At 51.5% G+C, this 19,013-nt stretch overlaps 5 protein-coding genes across 5 annotated transcripts; 1 reads left to right on the plus strand and 4 right to left on the minus strand.

Annotated features, from left to right (window-relative positions):
• Positions 1 to 1,256: 1,256 nt before the first annotated feature.
• Positions 1,257 to 3,665, minus strand: BDV17DRAFT_279405 (Zn(II)2Cys6 transcription factor; the record flags this gene model as incomplete). The annotated part of the gene is made up of 6 exons (XM_073759710.1): positions 1,257 to 2,187; positions 2,251 to 2,421; positions 2,481 to 3,064; positions 3,158 to 3,386; positions 3,440 to 3,538; positions 3,589 to 3,665. 6 exons carry the CDS (start codon positions 3,663 to 3,665, stop codon positions 1,257 to 1,259), a joined length of 2,091 nt encoding a protein of 696 aa, XP_073619426.1.
• Positions 3,666 to 3,935: 270 nt separating this feature from the next.
• Positions 3,936 to 5,416, minus strand: BDV17DRAFT_253143 (5'-methylthioadenosine/S-adenosylhomocysteine nucleosidase family protein). The gene has a single exon (XM_073756619.1). It carries the CDS (start codon positions 5,309 to 5,311, stop codon positions 4,133 to 4,135), a length of 1,179 nt encoding a protein of 392 aa, XP_073619427.1. The 5' UTR covers positions 5,312 to 5,416; the 3' UTR covers positions 3,936 to 4,132.
• A 5,804-nt stretch (positions 5,417 to 11,220) lies between these two features.
• BDV17DRAFT_167992 (putative MFS alpha-glucoside transporter) lies at positions 11,221 to 13,910 on the plus strand. Its single transcript, XM_073754768.1, has 9 exons — positions 11,221 to 11,457; positions 11,512 to 11,585; positions 11,649 to 11,972; positions 12,023 to 12,146; positions 12,199 to 12,240; positions 12,298 to 12,338; positions 12,385 to 13,112; positions 13,178 to 13,282; positions 13,337 to 13,910. Exons 1-9 carry the CDS (start codon positions 11,426 to 11,428, stop codon positions 13,478 to 13,480), a joined length of 1,614 nt encoding a protein of 537 aa, XP_073619428.1. The 5' UTR covers positions 11,221 to 11,425; the 3' UTR covers positions 13,481 to 13,910.
• A 278-nt stretch (positions 13,911 to 14,188) lies between these two features.
• On the minus strand, positions 14,189 to 16,517 carry BDV17DRAFT_300041 (sugar porter family MFS transporter; the record flags this gene model as incomplete). The annotated part of the gene is made up of 4 exons (XM_073763996.1): positions 15,944 to 16,517; positions 15,552 to 15,856; positions 14,705 to 15,488; positions 14,189 to 14,612 (listed from the first exon to the last, which is right to left on the minus strand). Exons 1-4 carry the CDS (start codon positions 16,039 to 16,041, stop codon positions 14,189 to 14,191), a joined length of 1,611 nt encoding a protein of 536 aa, XP_073619429.1. The 5' UTR covers positions 16,042 to 16,517.
• BDV17DRAFT_300053 (uncharacterized protein) lies at positions 16,355 to 18,893 on the minus strand (the record flags this gene model as incomplete). Its single annotated transcript, XM_073763997.1, has 8 exons — positions 16,355 to 16,722; positions 16,798 to 17,394; positions 17,455 to 17,526; positions 17,591 to 17,750; positions 17,817 to 17,962; positions 18,040 to 18,339; positions 18,392 to 18,545; positions 18,782 to 18,893. 8 exons carry the CDS (start codon positions 18,891 to 18,893, stop codon positions 16,530 to 16,532), a joined length of 1,734 nt encoding a protein of 577 aa, XP_073619430.1. The 3' UTR covers positions 16,355 to 16,529.
• Positions 18,894 to 19,013: the final 120 nt, after the last annotated feature.

The following is a 19,013-nucleotide window of genomic DNA, read 5'->3' on the forward strand; positions in this document are numbered from 1 at the left end:
AGGTCTCACGGCAGGTAGGCCCGATTACTTATTCCCTACACCTCACGTTTCAATTGTTCAATTGCTGGTTCTGGCAGCCCAAGCCTGCACCATGAGCTGGCTGCTAGGATTGCCGGCTGTTCGAAGCTGCACCGGCAGAGAGAGGACTGGGGAACATACACATCAACAAGGAATATGTATTTGGCTCTAGAGTCGAGAAGGACATGGACCGGCATCTCTACCTACAAAAAGTCATGGAGACGAGGTTCTCTATCAGCCGTCTCCTTATGGTTGGACTAGGCTGTGCGGCACCCCAACGCTTCGCCAAAACGGATATCGGGAGACCGTCAAGCCCCGGGAACCACAGATGGAGTTATGAACCAGCAATGGAACCTAGTTTTTGGGGAAGGGGGGATGTCCCATGATCTGATAAGCCGTGATTGCCGACAGTTTGTCAGGTCCTCCCCCACAGTCCCCCCACAGTGATCCATTCTAGGGCTATGTTGCCGTTTAGTGCCAGAATCTCACACGTGTTGATTTGATCTTCTTCCAGGGAGGGAACGAAATATGCTTGTGCTTGGCTTTATTTTGAAGCCATTGTCAATGTTTTGAGCTCGTCGCGTTAACAGCAACAGCCAGTTTGCCTTGTGAACTCGCGAATTAGAGGCTAGAGGTGTGGAGTGATCCGGTTTGCTCTTATCAGGTATCGGCAATATGGCATCCCATCCACCGGCTAACTGTCTCTCTGTCAAGTACCCGTGACCACGAAAGCAAATGAGCAATGATAAGCGACTCGTACCAGAATGGGACGCCTTATAACTTTCAATTCAGCATGTTTGTGTAACCACGTCACATGACGAAGGTTGATCCTTTTTTAAACGCGATTTGGGGTCTGGTATTACTCACGGAGGTGCGTAATTGATATAACTCCCTTCCATTCTGAAGTGACTGCACATGGCTGCTGACAGCGCGCACGCGAGAATAGTACATGGCGCACCCTATCGGCCTTCCTGGAATGAGTCTAAAACAGAGAACGTAGTTGGACTCAATTTCGTCTTCGACACTAATGGCAGCGTTGTCTCGAGGTCTTACATCGAGGCGGATGAATTTCGGCTTGAGCAGACGAAATATATCAGCAGTGTTATGCAATCCCAGATGTATTACTGAGATTCTGACGACGGTGGCGATTGCAAACAGAATACCACCGTTATCTCTGTTTCAGGTGTAATTAGATTCAGGGCATCCAACAGTGGCCACAAAATAATGCTTTTTATGGTTCAAACCATACATAAGTCCCCTGATTCTGCAAAATCTGGTAACGTGAAGATGTCCAGCCCGGTGAGCCCCATCAGAAACGTTTGGTCATCGCTGTACATTGTGGATAAGAGATTTTGCGTTTCGATGACATGCGACGGAGTAGGGTCAAGAGTTGCTCGAGGAACAGAAGATACTGGAGTCCAAAGCTGTGGCATCTCGGCCGCGGGTGCAAAGTCAACATGCGCAGTGTGCTTGTCCAAGGCCTGCTCATCTTCCACGTCTCTTCGATTCGCTTCACGCTCCTGCCGCTGAGCTAGCCATATTGTCCAATCTTCATACTGATCTGTGATCGTGTGCTCGCTGTCTCGGGCAAAGGGAGATGGTCGAGTGCGGTTGAGCTTGTCGATAGCTTCATTTGTGAGCGACTTGAGTGCTTCCACAAATTTCACGCCCATCTTTGCCGCCTGGTTTCCCTCGGCCATTTTCCTCAGACAGTCGAGGCCAAATTCAACCCGCCGGTCGTCGACAGGATCGCGCTCCAAAATTCTAGCCAGAAGCAAGACGACTGTGGCGATGCTGCAGCCTTGATAGTCTGTAAAGCTAAACTTTGTTAGATTCCCCGTTCGATACAGACTCTCAAACAATGTCAGGATCTTCCGGGCGGCTTTTATGCATCTTTTAGCGGAAAAGTCAACGTGATCTTGAATTTGAGGCGCTTTTTTGTCGCGCCCGAATCTATGTCGCAACTGTGCCTGTACTATGGAGACAACGCTGACCTTGCCCATGGCAATGAAGCAATGGTAGTAGTTCAGATACAAGTGCAACGTCGCTCGGTATTCAGACATATGAGGCAAGATATTGTCCAGTCGAAATGTCGGATGTAGTGATCGTTTCCACCCTTTTAGTTGATCCGTAAAGTGGTACGGTGAGGTCTTTTCGTTGGCCCACTCTCTGATGCCATGTCAGAAACATGTCATTCTTTAGTCGGATTGCCACGGCAAAAAGCCAACTCACGAAGTCTCAGCAATTCGATCCAGTATTAGCATAAGCTGAGCATCAGCTATCTGATAATCGATGTTATTGAACCTTTGGCTGTTATCGAGCTCAGGCAGGCGACGTGGCAGAGAAACGGTGATAATGTTCGGGTGGACAGATCTGGGCCGCCCGAGTTTGGCCGTTGATGACCTAGAAGTGGGTTTCATTAGTAAATATCAAGCAGGATAGATAGGGTTAAAAGTACTCACCGGTCCAGGGAATAGATGGCCCACCAGAGCCGGCGGCGTATTTCGATATCTCGTGGACTTAGATCACGGTCGTCGCCATTCAAATGCAAGTTCATCGCCAACGCTTTTCTTATTGCGAGGCCAAGGTAAACATAAGCTGAATCGATGGCGCTTGCTGGCAAAAGGTATACTCCTAGGACGTAAGGGGCTTGAACGGAGCGAAGCGTGGGCAAATCAATCAGGTCTGGTATGAGTTGTTTCGCCTGGTTGTAAAATATCCGTCCAGGGTCGCCGTCCTCTGGTACCAGACTAGGGCCCATGTTCCTTCGTGGAACAAGGGTTGTCCACTGGCTTCCCAGGGCGAAAGTGGCGTGAGCCAAGCATAGAAAGCTCGTATCGGTACGCAGATTCGATGCTGGGTTGGTATAGAAATCCTCAATCTCGGCAAGGAACTCGGCCTGATCGAAGTAGAAGAATGAGTCGGTGCCATGCTGGATGCATACAGATAGCAGAAAGTCTGCAATATGCCTTGGAGGAAACGAGTCAGCGGCTTTTTTTAGACGATACGCTTCGGCTGATTGCGTCGGCGCTGGTTTGGCGGCTTGCTATAGCATCGGGCAACTGGTCAGTACGTCTCCAGAGACGTGGTAGACAAGTAACGTCGTGACAGATTGGCACCTAACTCCTTGTATAGCAACTATCATTTGATCCGGCGCCGGGTCCAGCGAGAAGGTTTCACGGAGCCTACTGAGAAAATGCTTCCTAGCTGGGTCGACGACTTGCGAATCGACACCCACAATGGGCTGAACAACTTGCGAGGGGGAGAGTTGATTCATGCTCTGCGTGACGGATGATGTGACCTCGACGTCAGGCACCTGGGTATCTTCCGCTCCAGCTGTTTCCTTTTCCACCAGTGTCGCAGACTGTCTTTTCTCTCATTAGTCAACGTAAGCCCTCTAGATTGAAGCTGCAAATCTCACCCTCGGAAGATGCACGCTGAGGACGTTTGGCGGCAAGATTGGCAAGCACCTTCCTGGATTCCAATGCACCTAGACTTTCGTCTCTTGCACCTGACGCAGCTGCCGAAGTCAGTACATTTATAGTCATGGGGAAGATGACGGGGACTTGCGCTCGTGGTGCTCTCTTGCGGTTTTCATCAGCAACACGGCGTCGCATGCGGCGGCGGATTACGGATGGCGACTCCATTGACGTTTCTGAAGGTGATGATAGCAGTTTCCGGGTTTGTCCATGCTCGACTACGTGTTGGAGTAAACTTATGGGTCATGTGATCAGATAAGAGCCGGGGGGTGCAGGGTGAGTCAGCTAGAACAGGCCAATCAAAATAGCTCATGTTAGTATACCGGGCTGGCAGGTAGATATTAAACACCAATGACCATGACAATGCTTTATCTCAGGGAGAGAAGGCCTAGCGGAATGACAGAATTTTCTCACAGTGCACATGGATGTTAAATTCCCTGACAGAATCAATAAGAGAATTCTATGTATACGCTGAGTTGGTCTGAAGGACTATATCTATGGAATATGTTCCCACTCGTTCCTAGATGCTCTACTGTGCTTTATTTTTGTAATATAACCACCCATCCTCATTAAATGGCTTTTATTTTGGTTGCATGCCAAGACGCGGGAGAGTTTTATCCATGTAAGCAAAAGCCTCATTGTATTGGACACCCTTCTGGACCCTGCGGTTGTCTAGCTGGGCCGTCCCTTGTTGTTGCTGGACGCCGGTGCAAGGTATCCAGTTGTTCAATAAAGCGCACAGAGCCCTCCATGGCCCTTTCGATTTCCGCAAAGCTCCCACCCATGAACTGATCCATGCCATCCTGGAACATCGGCACCCCACGATACGGCGTCTGCTTCGGTTCAATGAGCCTAAGTAGTTCCCTGGCGCAAACTGCAGCAGCAGCAGCAGCATAGTCGTGCCAATGGTCGTTCTTATGCGAATCGGAGTAATCACATACCCCCCGGATGGGCAAGCAATTATACTTGCCCATCAACCCAGCCGACTCCATCTCAAAACACAAAACATCATGCGCCGACGCCAGTCTATCTCGCATCTTTGCATTCTTCATCACCCGATCCGCAGACGCCACAGTTCCAAGATGGACCTCGATTAACCGGCCCTCATGTCTCGGTATGCGCTGTATACTTTTCCCGCCAGCACTCAAGCAGTCACACCCCTCACAATGCGTGTAATCAACACCATAAAGCCGATCCGTCCCCATGTCAGGCCGTTCAAATCTCCCATCCTGAACCAGCGACCGCCGGCTCATCTCCTCAACCTCCCGCTGCAGACTCAGCCCCCGCGCAACAGCAACCTTCAGCTGCGTCGCACACGACCGCAGCATGTGCGGTGCGTCCAACGTCTCCCCAATCCCCTGGAACCCATCCACTGTCTCTTTCCCGAACCCATACGGCAGCACCCGCGTCCCAATCACCACATCGCCCAACCGCACATCCTGCTTCGTGCTCGGCGCCGCGCCCGCCACACCAACCATAAGGATGAACCGGATACTCCGAAAGCTGCGCTTCATGTCTGCAGCGACGCCAGAGGCTTGCACGAGTCCGTACGTGCGTGCTTCTGGGCATAGGATTACCACGTTGTGGGGCCCGATTCGGCCTAGTGTGTAGATGTTTCTGTCGCCTTTGGTGCGGAGGAAGCTTGCGATGCGTGTGCTCGGGCCATATTCTTCGGTTAGGACTTCAAGGGCCGCGATGTATTCTTTTTCAAGGGCGCAGATCCACCCGACTGTGAAGTCGCTCAGCTTCAGGGGGGAATTGGTCGGAGGGGTTGTTGTGAGGTCGAGGTCGGTGTACGGGGGCGGGTGGAACATTTTGCTGTGTTTTGTTCAAGTGAGTTCTCTGGGGGTAAGGATTGTAGAAAGGTTTGGGGAAAGGTGTAACATTCATGCGACGGATTCAGCTATTAACAAGGCTGGACTAGGAACACAGCCTCATCCAATTCATTCCAGGGCTGCACCGCCATTCCTACCGAGCAAAAGACTACGGGCGCCAAGGCCACCCTTCTTGTTCTAGTAGGTAAGCAGTGCCGCCCAGAGTCGCCCGACCGCAGTGACCGAGGTAAATGGGTGGGTGAGCAGTGGGGTTGAGCATCGCGCGACGCTCACCCTGATTGCGTACAACTGGGTGATCAGGGTAATCAGCCAAGGCGCTGCTTATCCTTCGCGCTGGAACTAATTTTCGGGATTCCCACAGAGTGCCAGAAGGTATGTCTTGATAGGTAGGCCAAATAAACAATTATAATCGGCTATAGCACCTGGCTGATTGTCTTATTGCTCTTTCCAGCAGAGTAACGACAGTCATTATTCGACTGGTGGTAAGCTGTTGGAGATATCGAGGGACTGATGAGAAGAAGGGGAGAATGTGTATTGATATTGAATAAAGCAATGTGGCTGCATCCACCCTCCCTTGGACACACCCGACGATAAAAAAAAATTGGCGCCTGGAGGTATTTTCCAGAGACATAGGTGACGTGATAGGGTTACCCATGTTCTCGACATTCTCAATGCGCAGCATGCTAACTTCACGGCGATTTATCTAGCATCCTGCGGCATGAGAGGCCTTCACCCTGGTCAATTAGGCGTCTTCCAACAGGGCTTTGTCAGCTGATAGGGAGCCCTCATGTAAATAAATCTTTGGCAGATTGATTACGGGATTGTCCGGCATCATCATGATGCCGAAACCAGACACTGCTCGTAGAACACGGATATCCGGGGGTTGTCAAGCTCTTGGTATTGGGGGTCATCTTGCCAGTACTGCGTAGCGCTTATTTTGCGTAAGAAAGCTTTTTTAACCCTGTGGCCTGGGTAGGAGGGCGGGCAATGCGTGAGTAGCTTGCGATGGTTAGGTCAGATGGGTTGGAGGCACTTCCAAAGCGCTGGACAGTCTTCCAGTATGAGAAAGTTTCGTCAAGGTAAAAGATACACGGGTAGGCATGCTCAAATGCCTTTTCGCGGATAGATGTGCTTTCGGCATGCGAGAACAATGCCTGGATGGCACCGGCAACTAGAAACGCAATATGCATAAAAGGGAGAAGACCCGAACCCTGCTTCTTTGGCGTCGATGAGAAATTTAACTAGTGCCTGGGAATGGATATACCATTCTCTATGGGTACTCTGAAGCCATGCCAATGGAGCTTGGCTAGGCCGCTTCCGGAGCGCATGGTTCAGTACCAATGGATGATTAATAAGACATCGGCACAAATGAAAGGTTGGCAGAGAAAACATGAAGTGTCCGCTCTTTCGGTGGGTGACCTCTGTCCTGTTGGATTCATCATACATGCTGAGAGAACCCACCCGCTGAGCTCTGGACCCAAAAAGGAACAGAACAGTACAGATTGTATGAAACCATAGTCTGAGTCGTGAATCCACGGTGGGGCCTTGCTGTCATGATTCTTGCCAAAGTAAAATCGTGTGGTCCTCCCCAAAGCAGAGTCCATAACCACTGCGTATGCAAAATCATTCGCGATGTCTAGCGCACTGCAGCTATCGGGAAGGGGAGCTCTCGTAAGTGTGGCCGCAGACCCCGTCAGTGGCCCCTCGCGCTCAGGGTAGAAGGGAAGGCGTACATGGCGGTCATTATCCAGCAGGGCCAGGGGTCGCTGGGCAGAGCAACATATCATCCTTTCTAGCAAATACAAGGACCGAAACAACTCTCGCTTTTCTTCCTGCTTGGACGGGCTACTCGTAGGGTCGGGTTCCATCCCCAGCCCTAAGTCCTGGCTCAATCGAATCGCCATGCCAGCTGCGTACCGACTACATCGATAACAACCAATAATGCTACAGCCTGGAGTGCGTAGAAGATACTGTTGTCATCACAAGCCAGCCCAGAGGCGGTGATATGTGTCCAGGCCGAGCGCGCGAAAGTATCGATGGCCAAGCCTTTTCTGTTGCGCCAGTACCACTTGCGGGAGTAGTGTATTGTTGGCGCGATGATGGCCAACTGGGGAAACATAGGGATTTCCCCCCTCTTGAGTTTGCGCCGGAATTATTGTTCATGTAGAAACGTAAATGGCTGGTTATGGCACCGAGAGAAGTATAATATACTCGCCTCGTCCAGCATCCCTTTGGTAAAGGAGAGAATCCTGATTCCATTTGCTCAGTATCAATGGCAAAGCTGACTATCTAATTGAAGCCGCCGAGACTCTTACCATGGCTTTATGTCGTACTAGATGTCGGTCTAATCGCGTAAGAATGTAAGACCAAAGGGAACTTGGAGTTGCCTCACCACGTTATCCATCCGGCCGCAACGAACCGATTGATTATACCTGGATATTTTTCGAACCAAGTTAATTCAGGTGTAGGAGAATGGAACAATGTATTGGTAATCACATACAATGTTTAGGGGTCAAGCTGCTGGACGGCAATCTGACGGAGTCGTGATGGCTCCGAATTAGTCGGCGATTGGGGCCTAGCTCGGCACGCGTTGGCCGGGCCAGCTTTCTTAGCTGAAGTGACGTAGGGAGTGAGAATGGCATGGGTTAGAGAGCTGCATGGCTCCGGATTACTTTGAGTACGGTTAGCGACGGCCCTGGGGACTGTTCATTGGCCTTGAGCCGTTGCTGTTGAGCTTTGGGTCTCGTCTATCTTCCATCAACGGCTTTGTCTCTTCTACCGATCCAATCTCTTCCTTCTCCATTACTTGTATATTCAATTAGCAACGCGTTCTCGCAGATCAAAGTCTACTCAGGAAACATGTCTACCAGGCCTATTTTGGTGCGGACGTCACAAGTCTTCCAACTGTGACACTACGCGTCGGCGGCTACTCGAGGCAAACGAGTGCTTGATAACCCAATTGACTTCAAATCGACGCCGCTGCTGCATCAAGATGCGCAAATGTCGAGGAGCCACATTGGTCTATTTAATACTGGCGCATCGAAGAGACCACACATATTTCAAGCAATCAACTCTGCGTCAGCCATCGCCCTACGCGAGTCACCAGATGTCCTCTGCTTGGGAGAGGTTGTTGCGTTTGGCCGGTTTTTACACTGAACGACCGGTCTCCAGGAGCAATTTGGCGATGATCGAGTGTTCAATACACCACTATCAGAGCAAGGACTTGTGGGTGCTGCCATTGGTGCTGCCGCGGAGGGGATGAAACCAGTCGTCGAGATTCAGTTCACCGATTATGTATTTCCGGCATTTGATCAGATCGTGAACGAGGCTAGCAAGTTTTGCTACCGTGAAGGGCAAACAGGGACCCAATGCGGGTGGCTTGGCCATTTCGAATTCCATGTGAGGGTTGTAGGGCACGGTGCACTGTAAGCTCATCTTATGTTCATATACCCACAGCCAGAATGTCACTCAGCAAATTCTTCTTTCGACATAATAGATTCCATTCGCAGTCACCAGGGTCTCTCTTCTGCCACGTCCCAGGATTCCGGGTAGTGGTCCCACGGTCACCGCTCCAAGCAAAAAGGCTGTTGCTCTCGGCCATTCCGGCCATGATGTGACACCGATTATCTCAACTTCCGCAACCTCTTCCGGCGGAGTGAACTCTAGTACAGTGGTGCTCCAGAAAGAAGAAGCACAGCTGTCAACCCAGACCAGGTCTGGTGGTGACGGTCGAAGTTACCAGAGCGCATCTCCCGATCACCTCGCTGGGAGATGACATCGTTCTTAGCGACGCCCTCCTCATGACCAAAAGCCAGGTCGACTGCAGCGCCCATTTGCAATTAACCCGAGCAGGGGCCACCCTGAGGTTGTCCTTCAAGGTTCCATGACCAATTTCGTGTTGATATGCTGGAGCTTGAACAATTCCGAGCAAAGACCACTGCTATTACAGGCACGAAGCATACCATCAACATCAACCACCAGGGCATCCGGACATCCCACCTTTGCTCGCAATGCTGCTGAAAGTCCGTATCCCATAGTCCCTGAGCCACTGGATGTGATCATGCTGCGCTGCCCACATTTGGTGCTGGCCTACTCCGGTAGTAATAATAGTTCTGTGTTTGATTAGATCAACAGCATCGCTCAACTGTTTGATGAAATGCTGCGGCTGGACGAACTTATCAGGAGGCAAATCCTTCTGTGTGTCAATAGAACACTGGTCTTTCCATGCTGCTCACCCGGTCCTTGTGCCTATCAACCTGTACAGCGATCAAAAATATCCCCTCTACCTTCAGACGGTAGTGAACTTTGTCGGATCCCACTATACTCCAATCTGGTCGGACTACGGAGTATAAACAGAGAGTCCCATTTTCTATTCATTCAACTACCGAATCGAAGCTATGATGATTCTCTGCAGAGTGATCGTGTTGAGTTCCATCCCGGAATGCCATCGCGACCAGATCCAAGCCGCTGAAAATGCTCTGGTGAGCTGGACTAACCATCTTCCGGCGAAGAAGCTCGACATCTCGATGCATACGGCAACGTCGACGAAACGATGTTCCAAGCTCATCTAAGAATAGGCTATGCCGCAATGCTGCTTCACCTGTCTTGGAGCAATCTGCAACCGGTCCTGGCACAGCCTGAAAGGAGGCATTTCTGGCTAGGACCTTCATGTCACCTCCAGCTTTCATCCACGTCTACCCGTTTGGTGCATAGCATCAAAGCCACAGAGACCTTGCGACAGGTATCCGACTCAATCTCCGTGTGCTCCAACGTCCTCAAACACATTCCCATAGTAATCCCCTCTTTTCCGCTCTGAATCAAGTGAACCTACCTGAGCCAGCGTCTACAGACCCAACACGACCGAGCTCTTCAGCATTGGATGGACAGGACCTGATGGTGACAGGCATACCGCCAACGTTCTTAGACCGTGCCTGTTTCAATACTTCTTCTTCTTTTTTTTTTTTTTTTTACAGCTATCCCGGCATTCAACATGAAATAATGCTCTGTCGTTGTCTATTCTCTCTCTTTGTGCATATCTAGACACCCACTCGGCTGCCGCGGCTGAATTACCAAGATTATGTATATCCCCCATCAGGATGATCAGACTGGCGAAACACCCTATACTGATGGATACGGCCTTAACTTCTTATCCTCCCTGCTTCGACATCACGTTACCATTTTCCCTGTAGGTCTTTCAAATATGGCGCCACGAAGAGGGTCTGGTTCTGAATGCCACGGAGGGTAAGACCCGCAACGACTCTCCGCAACAAGACCACGCATAGAGAGAAAATCTGGAAGATTGTTAGAGTCGCTTGCTCAAGTATGTAAGAGATGTAGATAGAGAAAGGATCAATACCGTCCCCAATACTGCAAAGAACCTCGATTGCAAGTCCCGGCCCGGCCAAGCTGTACTGTACACGTCGAGTAAACCCCAAGCGGGAAGGTAAACGGGCGCCCGCCAGCCGAGATTGAACGGAGACTTCCTCAGCCGAAAAGTCGAACCGATAGCGAAAAAGCAGCCGGTTTATTCATGGTACCAAGCAGAGTTCGCGACTTCGGTCGGCCTCTCTCTCCTCAACAAGCCTGGTGGAGAATGCGAGTTCTTTCCCGCTTCACCCAACATAGTCTCAAGGTTGTCCGATCGACTACCTACCCTAGGTACCCCAGGCTAGACCCCGGGCCTGCCGGTCAGACTCACTGGAGTCGGCCCCAGAGAGAAAATAATTGGCAGTGGCATGACATGATGAGGCCCACTTGCCGTGAACCAAATGATCTCCAATTCGGCAATTCCCCCGATTGTACACTTTGGTGCGGATACCTCCCTCGTCCTCCCCGGCCGATTTCATCGCGGAGAGAAGCCACGACTCCGCGGGATACTTTTGCCACTGTCAGCCTGTATCAGGGGGGACTCACGATCTGCCTTAGTCGGCTTCTCTCAGCTCCCAGACCCCCGTGTGCTATACCCCATGGGATTGTACCCCGCGTCTTTGTGACATTTATAAGGCTCCACTTGCCACCCAGATAAGATGCGTACCGTCTCCGATTAGTTGAATATCAACGATTCTAACCGTTTAGTGTCTCTCTCGAAGCAAGATGGCTAATACCGCCGACGCCCGGATTGACGGGTAGGCCTCTCTTATGTCTCCAGCATGTTCCTCGAGGGAAATTAACCAGCACAGGGTTGACTACTCCATCATCGACCCAAGCCAAAGATGGCGAATGCTCAAGTCGCAGAAGCGATTCTTCTTTTGTTGTAAGTGTGCAGATATTCTCCTTTAGAAAACTACCAAGCTGCTAACTGGAAGCATTTTGCTAGGCCTCTGGGTATCTAGCGGTGTCATCATGCAAGGCTTCGATATAGTCGCAGGAGGTCAACTGGCCGCCCTTCCGGAATTCCAAAAACAATTCGGGCGTCTGCAACCGGACGGTTCGCATATTATCCCTGCGCACTATTTGTCTGCGTGGAATTCCATTGCCCCCGCCTGCGAGATCGCGTCGACTTTCATCTATGCGCCGTTACTAGAGAAGTATGGCCGTAAGCCCGGTATCTTGGTTGCCTCTGCGATTTCTGTTGGGGGAGTACTCTTACAGCAGCTGGCGACGAATTGGAGGGTTCATCTGGCTGGTCGAGGGGTCAACGGTTTGTTGTTCTGTCGATCTTTTTGTCCGGGAAACACTGACGCGATGCAGGTATTGCGATTGGTATGATGTTCACTATTTCCCCGCTGTGGATAGGAGAGACCTGTCGGCCTGAACTTCGAGGGTTCTTCCTCTGCTTTTTCAATACTAGTATTGTCTTTGGACAGTTCGCTATGTCAGCACTTATCATGAGCTGACGTGTCGATTACGTGCTAATTCATGCGCAGTGCCGCCGTGTCGAGAAGAAGCAGCTATCTGACTGGCAAATGGTGGGTTTCATCGATTATGTCGCGGTGATTACTGGTATAACTAAGACGTCTTGTCAGGCAATGGTGGCTACCAGTCGTCGGGATGTATATCTTTCCAGGTAAGATCGTACTTTGCCCCGACTGTCCAGTAGCTCACATTCTCAGCAATTCTGACATCCGGCTGGCTATTCTTCCCAGAGTCTTCATACTGGCTCGTTAGACAGGGAAATACCACGCAAGCCCAGAAATCTCTCCGGCGAGTGTATGGATACAAAAACGATGCCTTCTTCACCGTAGAGGTCCGCCGCATGGAATCCGAGAATAATCAAGCACTTGCCATTCAGGGCAGTCTCGCTCAATCGAACCGCCGCACTTTCCTAGGCCTCGACCTCTCTGCCGAAGCCGAGTGCTTCGACCGCATGAACCGCAAGCGCACCCTAACCGCCATCTTCGCCGCCAGCGGACAGCAGATGATCGGCGCAACCTTCGTCATCGGATACGCGACGTACTTCCTCGATCTGATCGGCGTGAAGGACTACTTCGATGCCTCAATCGTCCTATACATTGTAATGCTGCTCGCCAGCATGGCCGCCTTCCCACTGACCGAAATCATCGGCCGACGGACCATGATCGTAATCCCGCAGTTTGTGCTATGCTGTATGCTCCTGCTGATCGGGATCCTGGGGTGCGTTCCCGACCAGGGAAAGGCCAGCTGGGGAATTATCGTCTCTATCTATATCTGGGCGATTATATACCAGCTGTCTATTGGTGCCGTTGGGTTTGTGCTCGCGTCGGAAATTGCCACAGCCCGGTTACGGAGTACGACGCAGGGTCTTGTTACGATCACTAATGCGGCCTGGGGCCTTATTATGCAGTTTACGATTCCGTATATGGTATGCTACAGCTTTTACATTACATTACATCCATTTCATATCTTGCTAACATACTCGACCTGCAGGTCAATCCAGACGCAGGCAATCTTGGCGGCAAGATTGGATTCATCTTCCTCGGGACAGGCCTTATCGCAGCCATCGGTGGGTGGTATCTGTACCCAGAGACTAAGGTATGTGATCTGAGAGGTACAAAGCAACACGAACAGACCAGTTAACTTTTATAGGGCATTTCTTTTGAGGCAATGGACGAGCTTTACGCGAGCGGGACAGCGCCACGACACTTTCGCGCAGTGAGCGAGCAACAGAGAGGCGCCCCTTTGGAGTCCAAAACTGAGCCTCCAGTTCATGCGGAGGAGGTGAATGTTTAAGCGCCATACTTGATCTGGTATATGTTAGGCATGCTTGCTTTAACATTATAGTGGCTTATTTGACTCACCGCGAGATCATCATCATCATCATCATCAGCCTGAGCGTGGTAGATAGCCAATATAAACTGTGTTCTAAAGGTCCATATGTTTATGCTCAGGATAGCTGAAAATAGGAAAGATTGATACTATCAGGATTCTGCTAAGGCGCCCGAAATAATGCAATAAAGGCTGGCTAATTTGGCTACATCCCCGTGCAAGTGTCTTTATTTTTATCATGTTGATATTGGGTAGTACTCAGCTTCGAAAAAGGCGCTATCAGAACCGATTTTCTGGCCTTTGCTCCACAAAGGTAGTCAACTACAGCAGCTCCGGAGATATACACCAAGTTAGACTAGCTGGATGAAGGCCTCGTAGCGAAGGACGGCTTGCGTTTCATACAACTTATCTCGGGCACTCCGCGCAAGTGGACATATTCCTAGCAAGCATTGAGTCTATTCCTTGTACGAATACCTAAGAACACGACTTTGCAATCTCGACTATCTCCCCATCCCAGACCGCAACATGACGCATAGCCAACTGCCTGCACTATCATAATCTAAGTCGACACCCGACACAAGGCACACGACACCCTCGACACGAGACATATACCCCGAACCATGCAAATGCGCACTACAACCCACCTCACATCTGGCGTAAACAGACCCTTCCTCACGCCCCAACGCCAACCTCCCGATGCTCGCCAACATCTCCCTCCTCCTCCTCAACCTCGATCTGCAAACCGCCCACCCCAATAGCACCCTTCTCCCCCTCCCTCATCCCCCCGACAAAGCCCCTGGGCCTCCACCCCACACTCCCCCTTGCACTCTTAACCTCAAAATAAAGCTCATCCACCTCTTCCAGGGTAAGCCCCTTGGTCTCGTAAACCATAAAATACACAAACCCAATACAGAGTAAGCAGCACCCAAACCAGATGAAGAAGATCTTGGACTGCAGGTTTGCGTTCCCGTCGCCGTAGTTTACCAAATACGGGGTTGCGAAGCTCAAAGCCCAGTTTACGAGCCAGTTTGTCGCGGTTGTCATCGAGAGGGACTTTGCGCGGGTTTTTAGGGGAAATATTTCGCCGGTTACGACCCTGAATGCAGACTTGGTGTTAGAAGGAGAAAGGAGTGGAGAGGGCGGGCGGTGGTGCTTGGTATAGGGGAGAGGAGGGAGCAAAAAACGTACCAGGCAATCGGCCCCCACGAGGCGGCGAAGAAGAAGATATAAAGACAAATAAACGCGATGGCAGCCTTTTGCGCCGCCGCATTATGCACAATAATAATCCCCTGAGCGTCCTGCCCCGTCGTCGTCGTACCAAGAACAGCAACGAGAAGCTGCGAAACAGCCATGCCAACCGCGCCCAGAAGCAAGACAGGCCGCCGACCCCATTTATCTATCATGTACAGCCCGGGGATCGTCGAGCCCACATTCACACAGTTCGTGATAAGCGTGATAACAAATTCATTCTTGAACCCGGAGTTCTTGAAGAACTGCGTCCCGTAGTAGAAGATGAAATTGATACCGGTCAGCTGCTGCAGCGCTTGCAGGAGACACCCCGTCAGCAAGCGCTTCAGATGATTTCCCCGGAAACACTCGATGTAGCCGGATTTTCCGAGGCTGACTTCGAACTGGTGGTTTGCTTGGATCTCCGCGAGTTCCTGGCGGACGTACTCGTGGTCTTCCGGAAGGCGGCGAAGTTTGGAGAGACTTCGGGCTGCGGCGTTGGTATCGTCGCGCTTGATCAGGTACCGGGGGGTTTCGGGGAGAATGAGCATGCCCACAACCAGGATGATGGACCAGGCGAACTGGACGGCGATTGGGATGCGGTAGGAGCCCGAGTCGTTGCGGTGCTGAGTTGCGTTGTTGAGGACTGAGGCGAGGAGCAGGCCGATGGTGATGGCGAACTGGTAGGAGCCCACGATGAATCCTCGGATCCATTTTGGTGCGGTCTCGGATTGGTAGAGGGGGACTAGGGACGCAGTTGTCAGTTCTTCAAGGTGTACTTGTAGTAAATCAAGGTGGAGTGGCTCACCAAGAGCAGAGATAAGGCCAACACCCAGTCCGGCAAAGAAGCGACCTGCTAGGAATGGCGGAATAGAGGTTGCAATTGTTTGTAGGACAACCCCAAGGACAAAAACACCATTCGACGCAACGAGACCCCAACGACGTCCGATGATGTCGCCCATGGGGGCGGCACCAAGGGCACCGAAGAAGGTACCGGCAGAGAGGATAGAAACGATAGCAGAAGACTGGGTGGAGGTAACGTTTAGCTGGCCGGTGCTGTCTCGATAGCCCGTAGAGAAGGTGGTAGCCCAGTATGGCATCGCAAGGATTCCACTGATTGTGCCGGTGTCATAGCTGGATGACGGAACCATAAGATCAGCAACAGGGCGTACGACCTCAGAGCTGGCTACGATCACTCACCCGAATAGAATCCCGCCAAATGCAACAAATCCACTTATCAAAATAGCAGGCCATGCCGAGTCCGCTGTACCTTCGGGATTTTTAAAGAGAAAACCCATATTGTGGCAACGTCGATCTCAGAGGGGGCAGACTTGGACGGTAAATTGAGTAAGTATAGATTGTCGACTTGCTCATTTGATGCTCTTGAGAAAGACAAGAGGTCGCCTTTATGTATACGACGAGCCATCATCGCGGAGGGTTCCGTCTATCCTGGTTCTCCAGATAATTGCGCCCGACTGCAGTTCCAACGCTGCCTTCCATACAGTTGGCCCAGTTCCTAGTGGTGGTCTAGCGGAAGTGTGGGGACTGCTCCGCGAGATGTCCCTCATCTCTGCCCCGACCCCCAGTCGGGCGAAAGCCGAATTACAAATGCCGGTAAGTCGTGGGGATCATTGCTGTCACACATCGTTAATTTATCCGAAGACTGCATGGCTCGGTTGACAGGCCTTCGCCGCCGTTGTGAGTGAAAAAGTGCTCCATGTATTAGGAAGCCCCTACCAAGTCCCGGGTAACCATATGTAACCATAACAAGGATTTCTATATACGTCTAACTAGACTTATATAGCTCTACTCTCTCCCTAAATATAACCCCCATTTCTGCTAGTGAGGAACTGACCTCCATGACCCCATCGAAGACCTTGATCGCCACTTCTAGACCCTTGTCGACCCCCTGAGAGACTACTTCAGTCAGACACGGTTCCGTAAGCGCCACCAGGGTTTCCATTGAAATCGTAAACACACTAGACGCCGGGCACCAGTCAGCCGACCTCAATCCAAAGGTGGTACGGCTCCGCAATGGGGTCAGTCTAGCTTACCTTGTACACAGAGTCCACAGATTCGGCTTACAGACAGCAACCGCAGCAGCAGCACTCGGAACAAACTCGGCATAGCTACTAAAGAACCTCGCACAGTGCCAAAGAAGGTCCCCGTTTGCCTCCCCTGTCGTAAGAACCTCGTAGACAGCTGGCCAATAAATCGACGCCTTGAATGCGTAATACTGCGTGCGCAGAAACTCCACCTGCGGCGAATTCGGATTGAGATTCCGCCGCGGGCGAGATCCAATGTCAAGGGCCCCACGGAAGGATAATGATTCGGGTAGTAACTGGAGCCATTCGTCTAACTGGCGCTTTAACTCCGCCGCGACGATGGGCGCGTAGGCGTATCTGCCTTGCGCAAGCGTACTCGTTGCCCATGTGCAGCGCTGGAGCATTTTCCGCATGGCGATCTCCGCGACGAAATATGACGGGTCAGCGGTTCGGGGGTATATCTCGCTCCCGCTGGAATTCGATGCAGGAGGGCCGTACGATTGGTTTATGTGCCAGCTCCATGTGCCTGAGGCTGTGGGGGCAGGTGCAAAGGGCGTCATATTCCAGATCCCACTATCGACTAGGTCTAGCTGGACTCTGATCTCGCTATAAACCTGTCAGCTTCTCCGACCTTTTCTCTATTTCTAGAGGCGATGAGGGGAGAACCTTTCGATCAGTACTGCTGCCCAGAAGCAGTTTCCGAGAATCGATGTTGTATCCTCGCTGGTGTCTAGTTCACTGGGTCACACAATTGTCAGCAGACATCTTCCATTCGATCTCTCACTGGAAACGTCCTGCTCACTTCGTGATATAGGTTTGCAGTTTATACGACGCCAATGCGACAAAGTCGTGAGCCTGACACGGCTGCGCATAGCATAGCTGGTATATAGCAAACAGAAGCAGGCACTGTGCGCTTCGAGGGCTACTGTCAGCAAAAACACTGGGAAGCATCTGCATGGCCGCTTGAATATACGTTGCATCCGGGCGAGTCCGGAGCGCATCGATGATTGTCTCGCATCTCACCACACAACCAATGGCCAAGACGAGGAGTGTCATGCAGGATCCCACCGACGCTGGAAAGCACGATGTCACTGCCTGGGTAAATTCATCGACATACTCCGCATGCAGAATCGGATACCAGGTATGGATCTGCTCCGTGAACGCATTCAGAAGACTACGCCGAGGGAGGGAACTGAGTCAGTCTATGCGTGACAAGAACACGAAACAAATTTTGAATTGACGCCCACATACATTGATGCTTCCTCGAGGTCAACCATCACGATCCCATCCTGTAATGACTGAGCGGGCACTATTTGTCTTCCGCGCTCTATATGCTCAAGATACACAGGCAGGGATGTATTAAGGCCAAGCAACTTCATGAATGCTCCAGTCTGGAGTGTCATATACGGGAAGCCCACAGACGCATCATGACCTGTAACAGGAGAGCTTTGCCGACAGTTGCGGGAGTCAGTCTTCTGTGAGATTTGACCCTGTACTATTGCCGTGATGTGGTCCAGCTGTCCCCATAGTCTTGAAAGCTCCGCCCTCAGCCTAGATGAAATCAGACAACCACACCACGCCCCTTCATCAGCATGTCACTCACGGAGAAGGTGGAAGGTCTTGCGGCTCCTGGTAGAAGCACTCTCTGCCACGCTCAGCACAAAAAGAGCACTTTGGACGCCGGCCGTCGCATTTTGTCCGTCTTTCCCGGCATGTATTGCAGGCCAGCGCGCTCCGGCGTCTCCGCGTGTGATGGCCTGGAAGGCCGTCGGAATTTATTGTCTGCTCCCAGGGTTGTGGCCTAGTAGCTCAGGGCTCTTTGCAGTCCATGGTAGAAACAGTTCTGCTGAGATCGCGGCAGTTTACGTGCCCAACGTTCCAGTTGTGAAGCAACAAGGAACCAGCAGGGTCTCATTCTTGCAGGGAATGGGCTCCGATATCCTTCCCCAGAAGCCCAATGATCCTTTCCACACAGCGTTCCTGGTTGCCCTACCCCATGGTACGACGCTTCCAGAACACACGAAGAACAATTCTATTCCATTCAGTGCGGGGAAGAGCAGGTAGGGAAAGACTAGCCGTCGAATGAGCATCCAGGATCTCCACATGACGGCTTAGGGCACGAGTAGACATCCACTCTATGCCCAATGGAGCCCGTGGCCGGCCACTGAAACAACAGGTTCCTATGAGCCATCGGGCAACGGGGGACCGGGGGCAGGGTGTGATGT

Source organism: Aspergillus undulatus (genome assembly GCF_047715775.1).
Source record: "Aspergillus undulatus strain CBS 261.88 unplaced genomic scaffold BDV17scaffold_5, whole genome shotgun sequence".
In the NCBI taxonomy this organism is placed as follows: Eukaryota; Fungi; Ascomycota; class Eurotiomycetes; order Eurotiales; family Aspergillaceae; genus Aspergillus; species Aspergillus undulatus.

What these genes read in the sequence shown, in the direction of transcription:
- BDV17DRAFT_253143 (XM_073756619.1), bottom strand. Translation starts at nt 5,311, where the DNA reads ATGTTCCACCCGCCCCCGTACACCGACCTCGACCTCACAACAACCCCT.
- BDV17DRAFT_167992 (XM_073754768.1), top strand. Translation starts at nt 11,426, where the DNA reads ATGGCTAATACCGCCGACGCCCGGATTGACGG. An exon ending in GCCGACGCCCGGATTGACGG is followed by an intron (nt 11,458 to 11,511) that starts GTAGGCCTCTCT and finishes TAACCAGCACAG; the next exon opens with GGTTGACTACTCCATCATCG. An exon ending in ATCTGTACCCAGAGACTAAG is followed by an intron (nt 13,283 to 13,336) that starts GTATGTGATCTG and finishes TAACTTTTATAG; the next exon opens with GGCATTTCTTTTGAGGCAAT.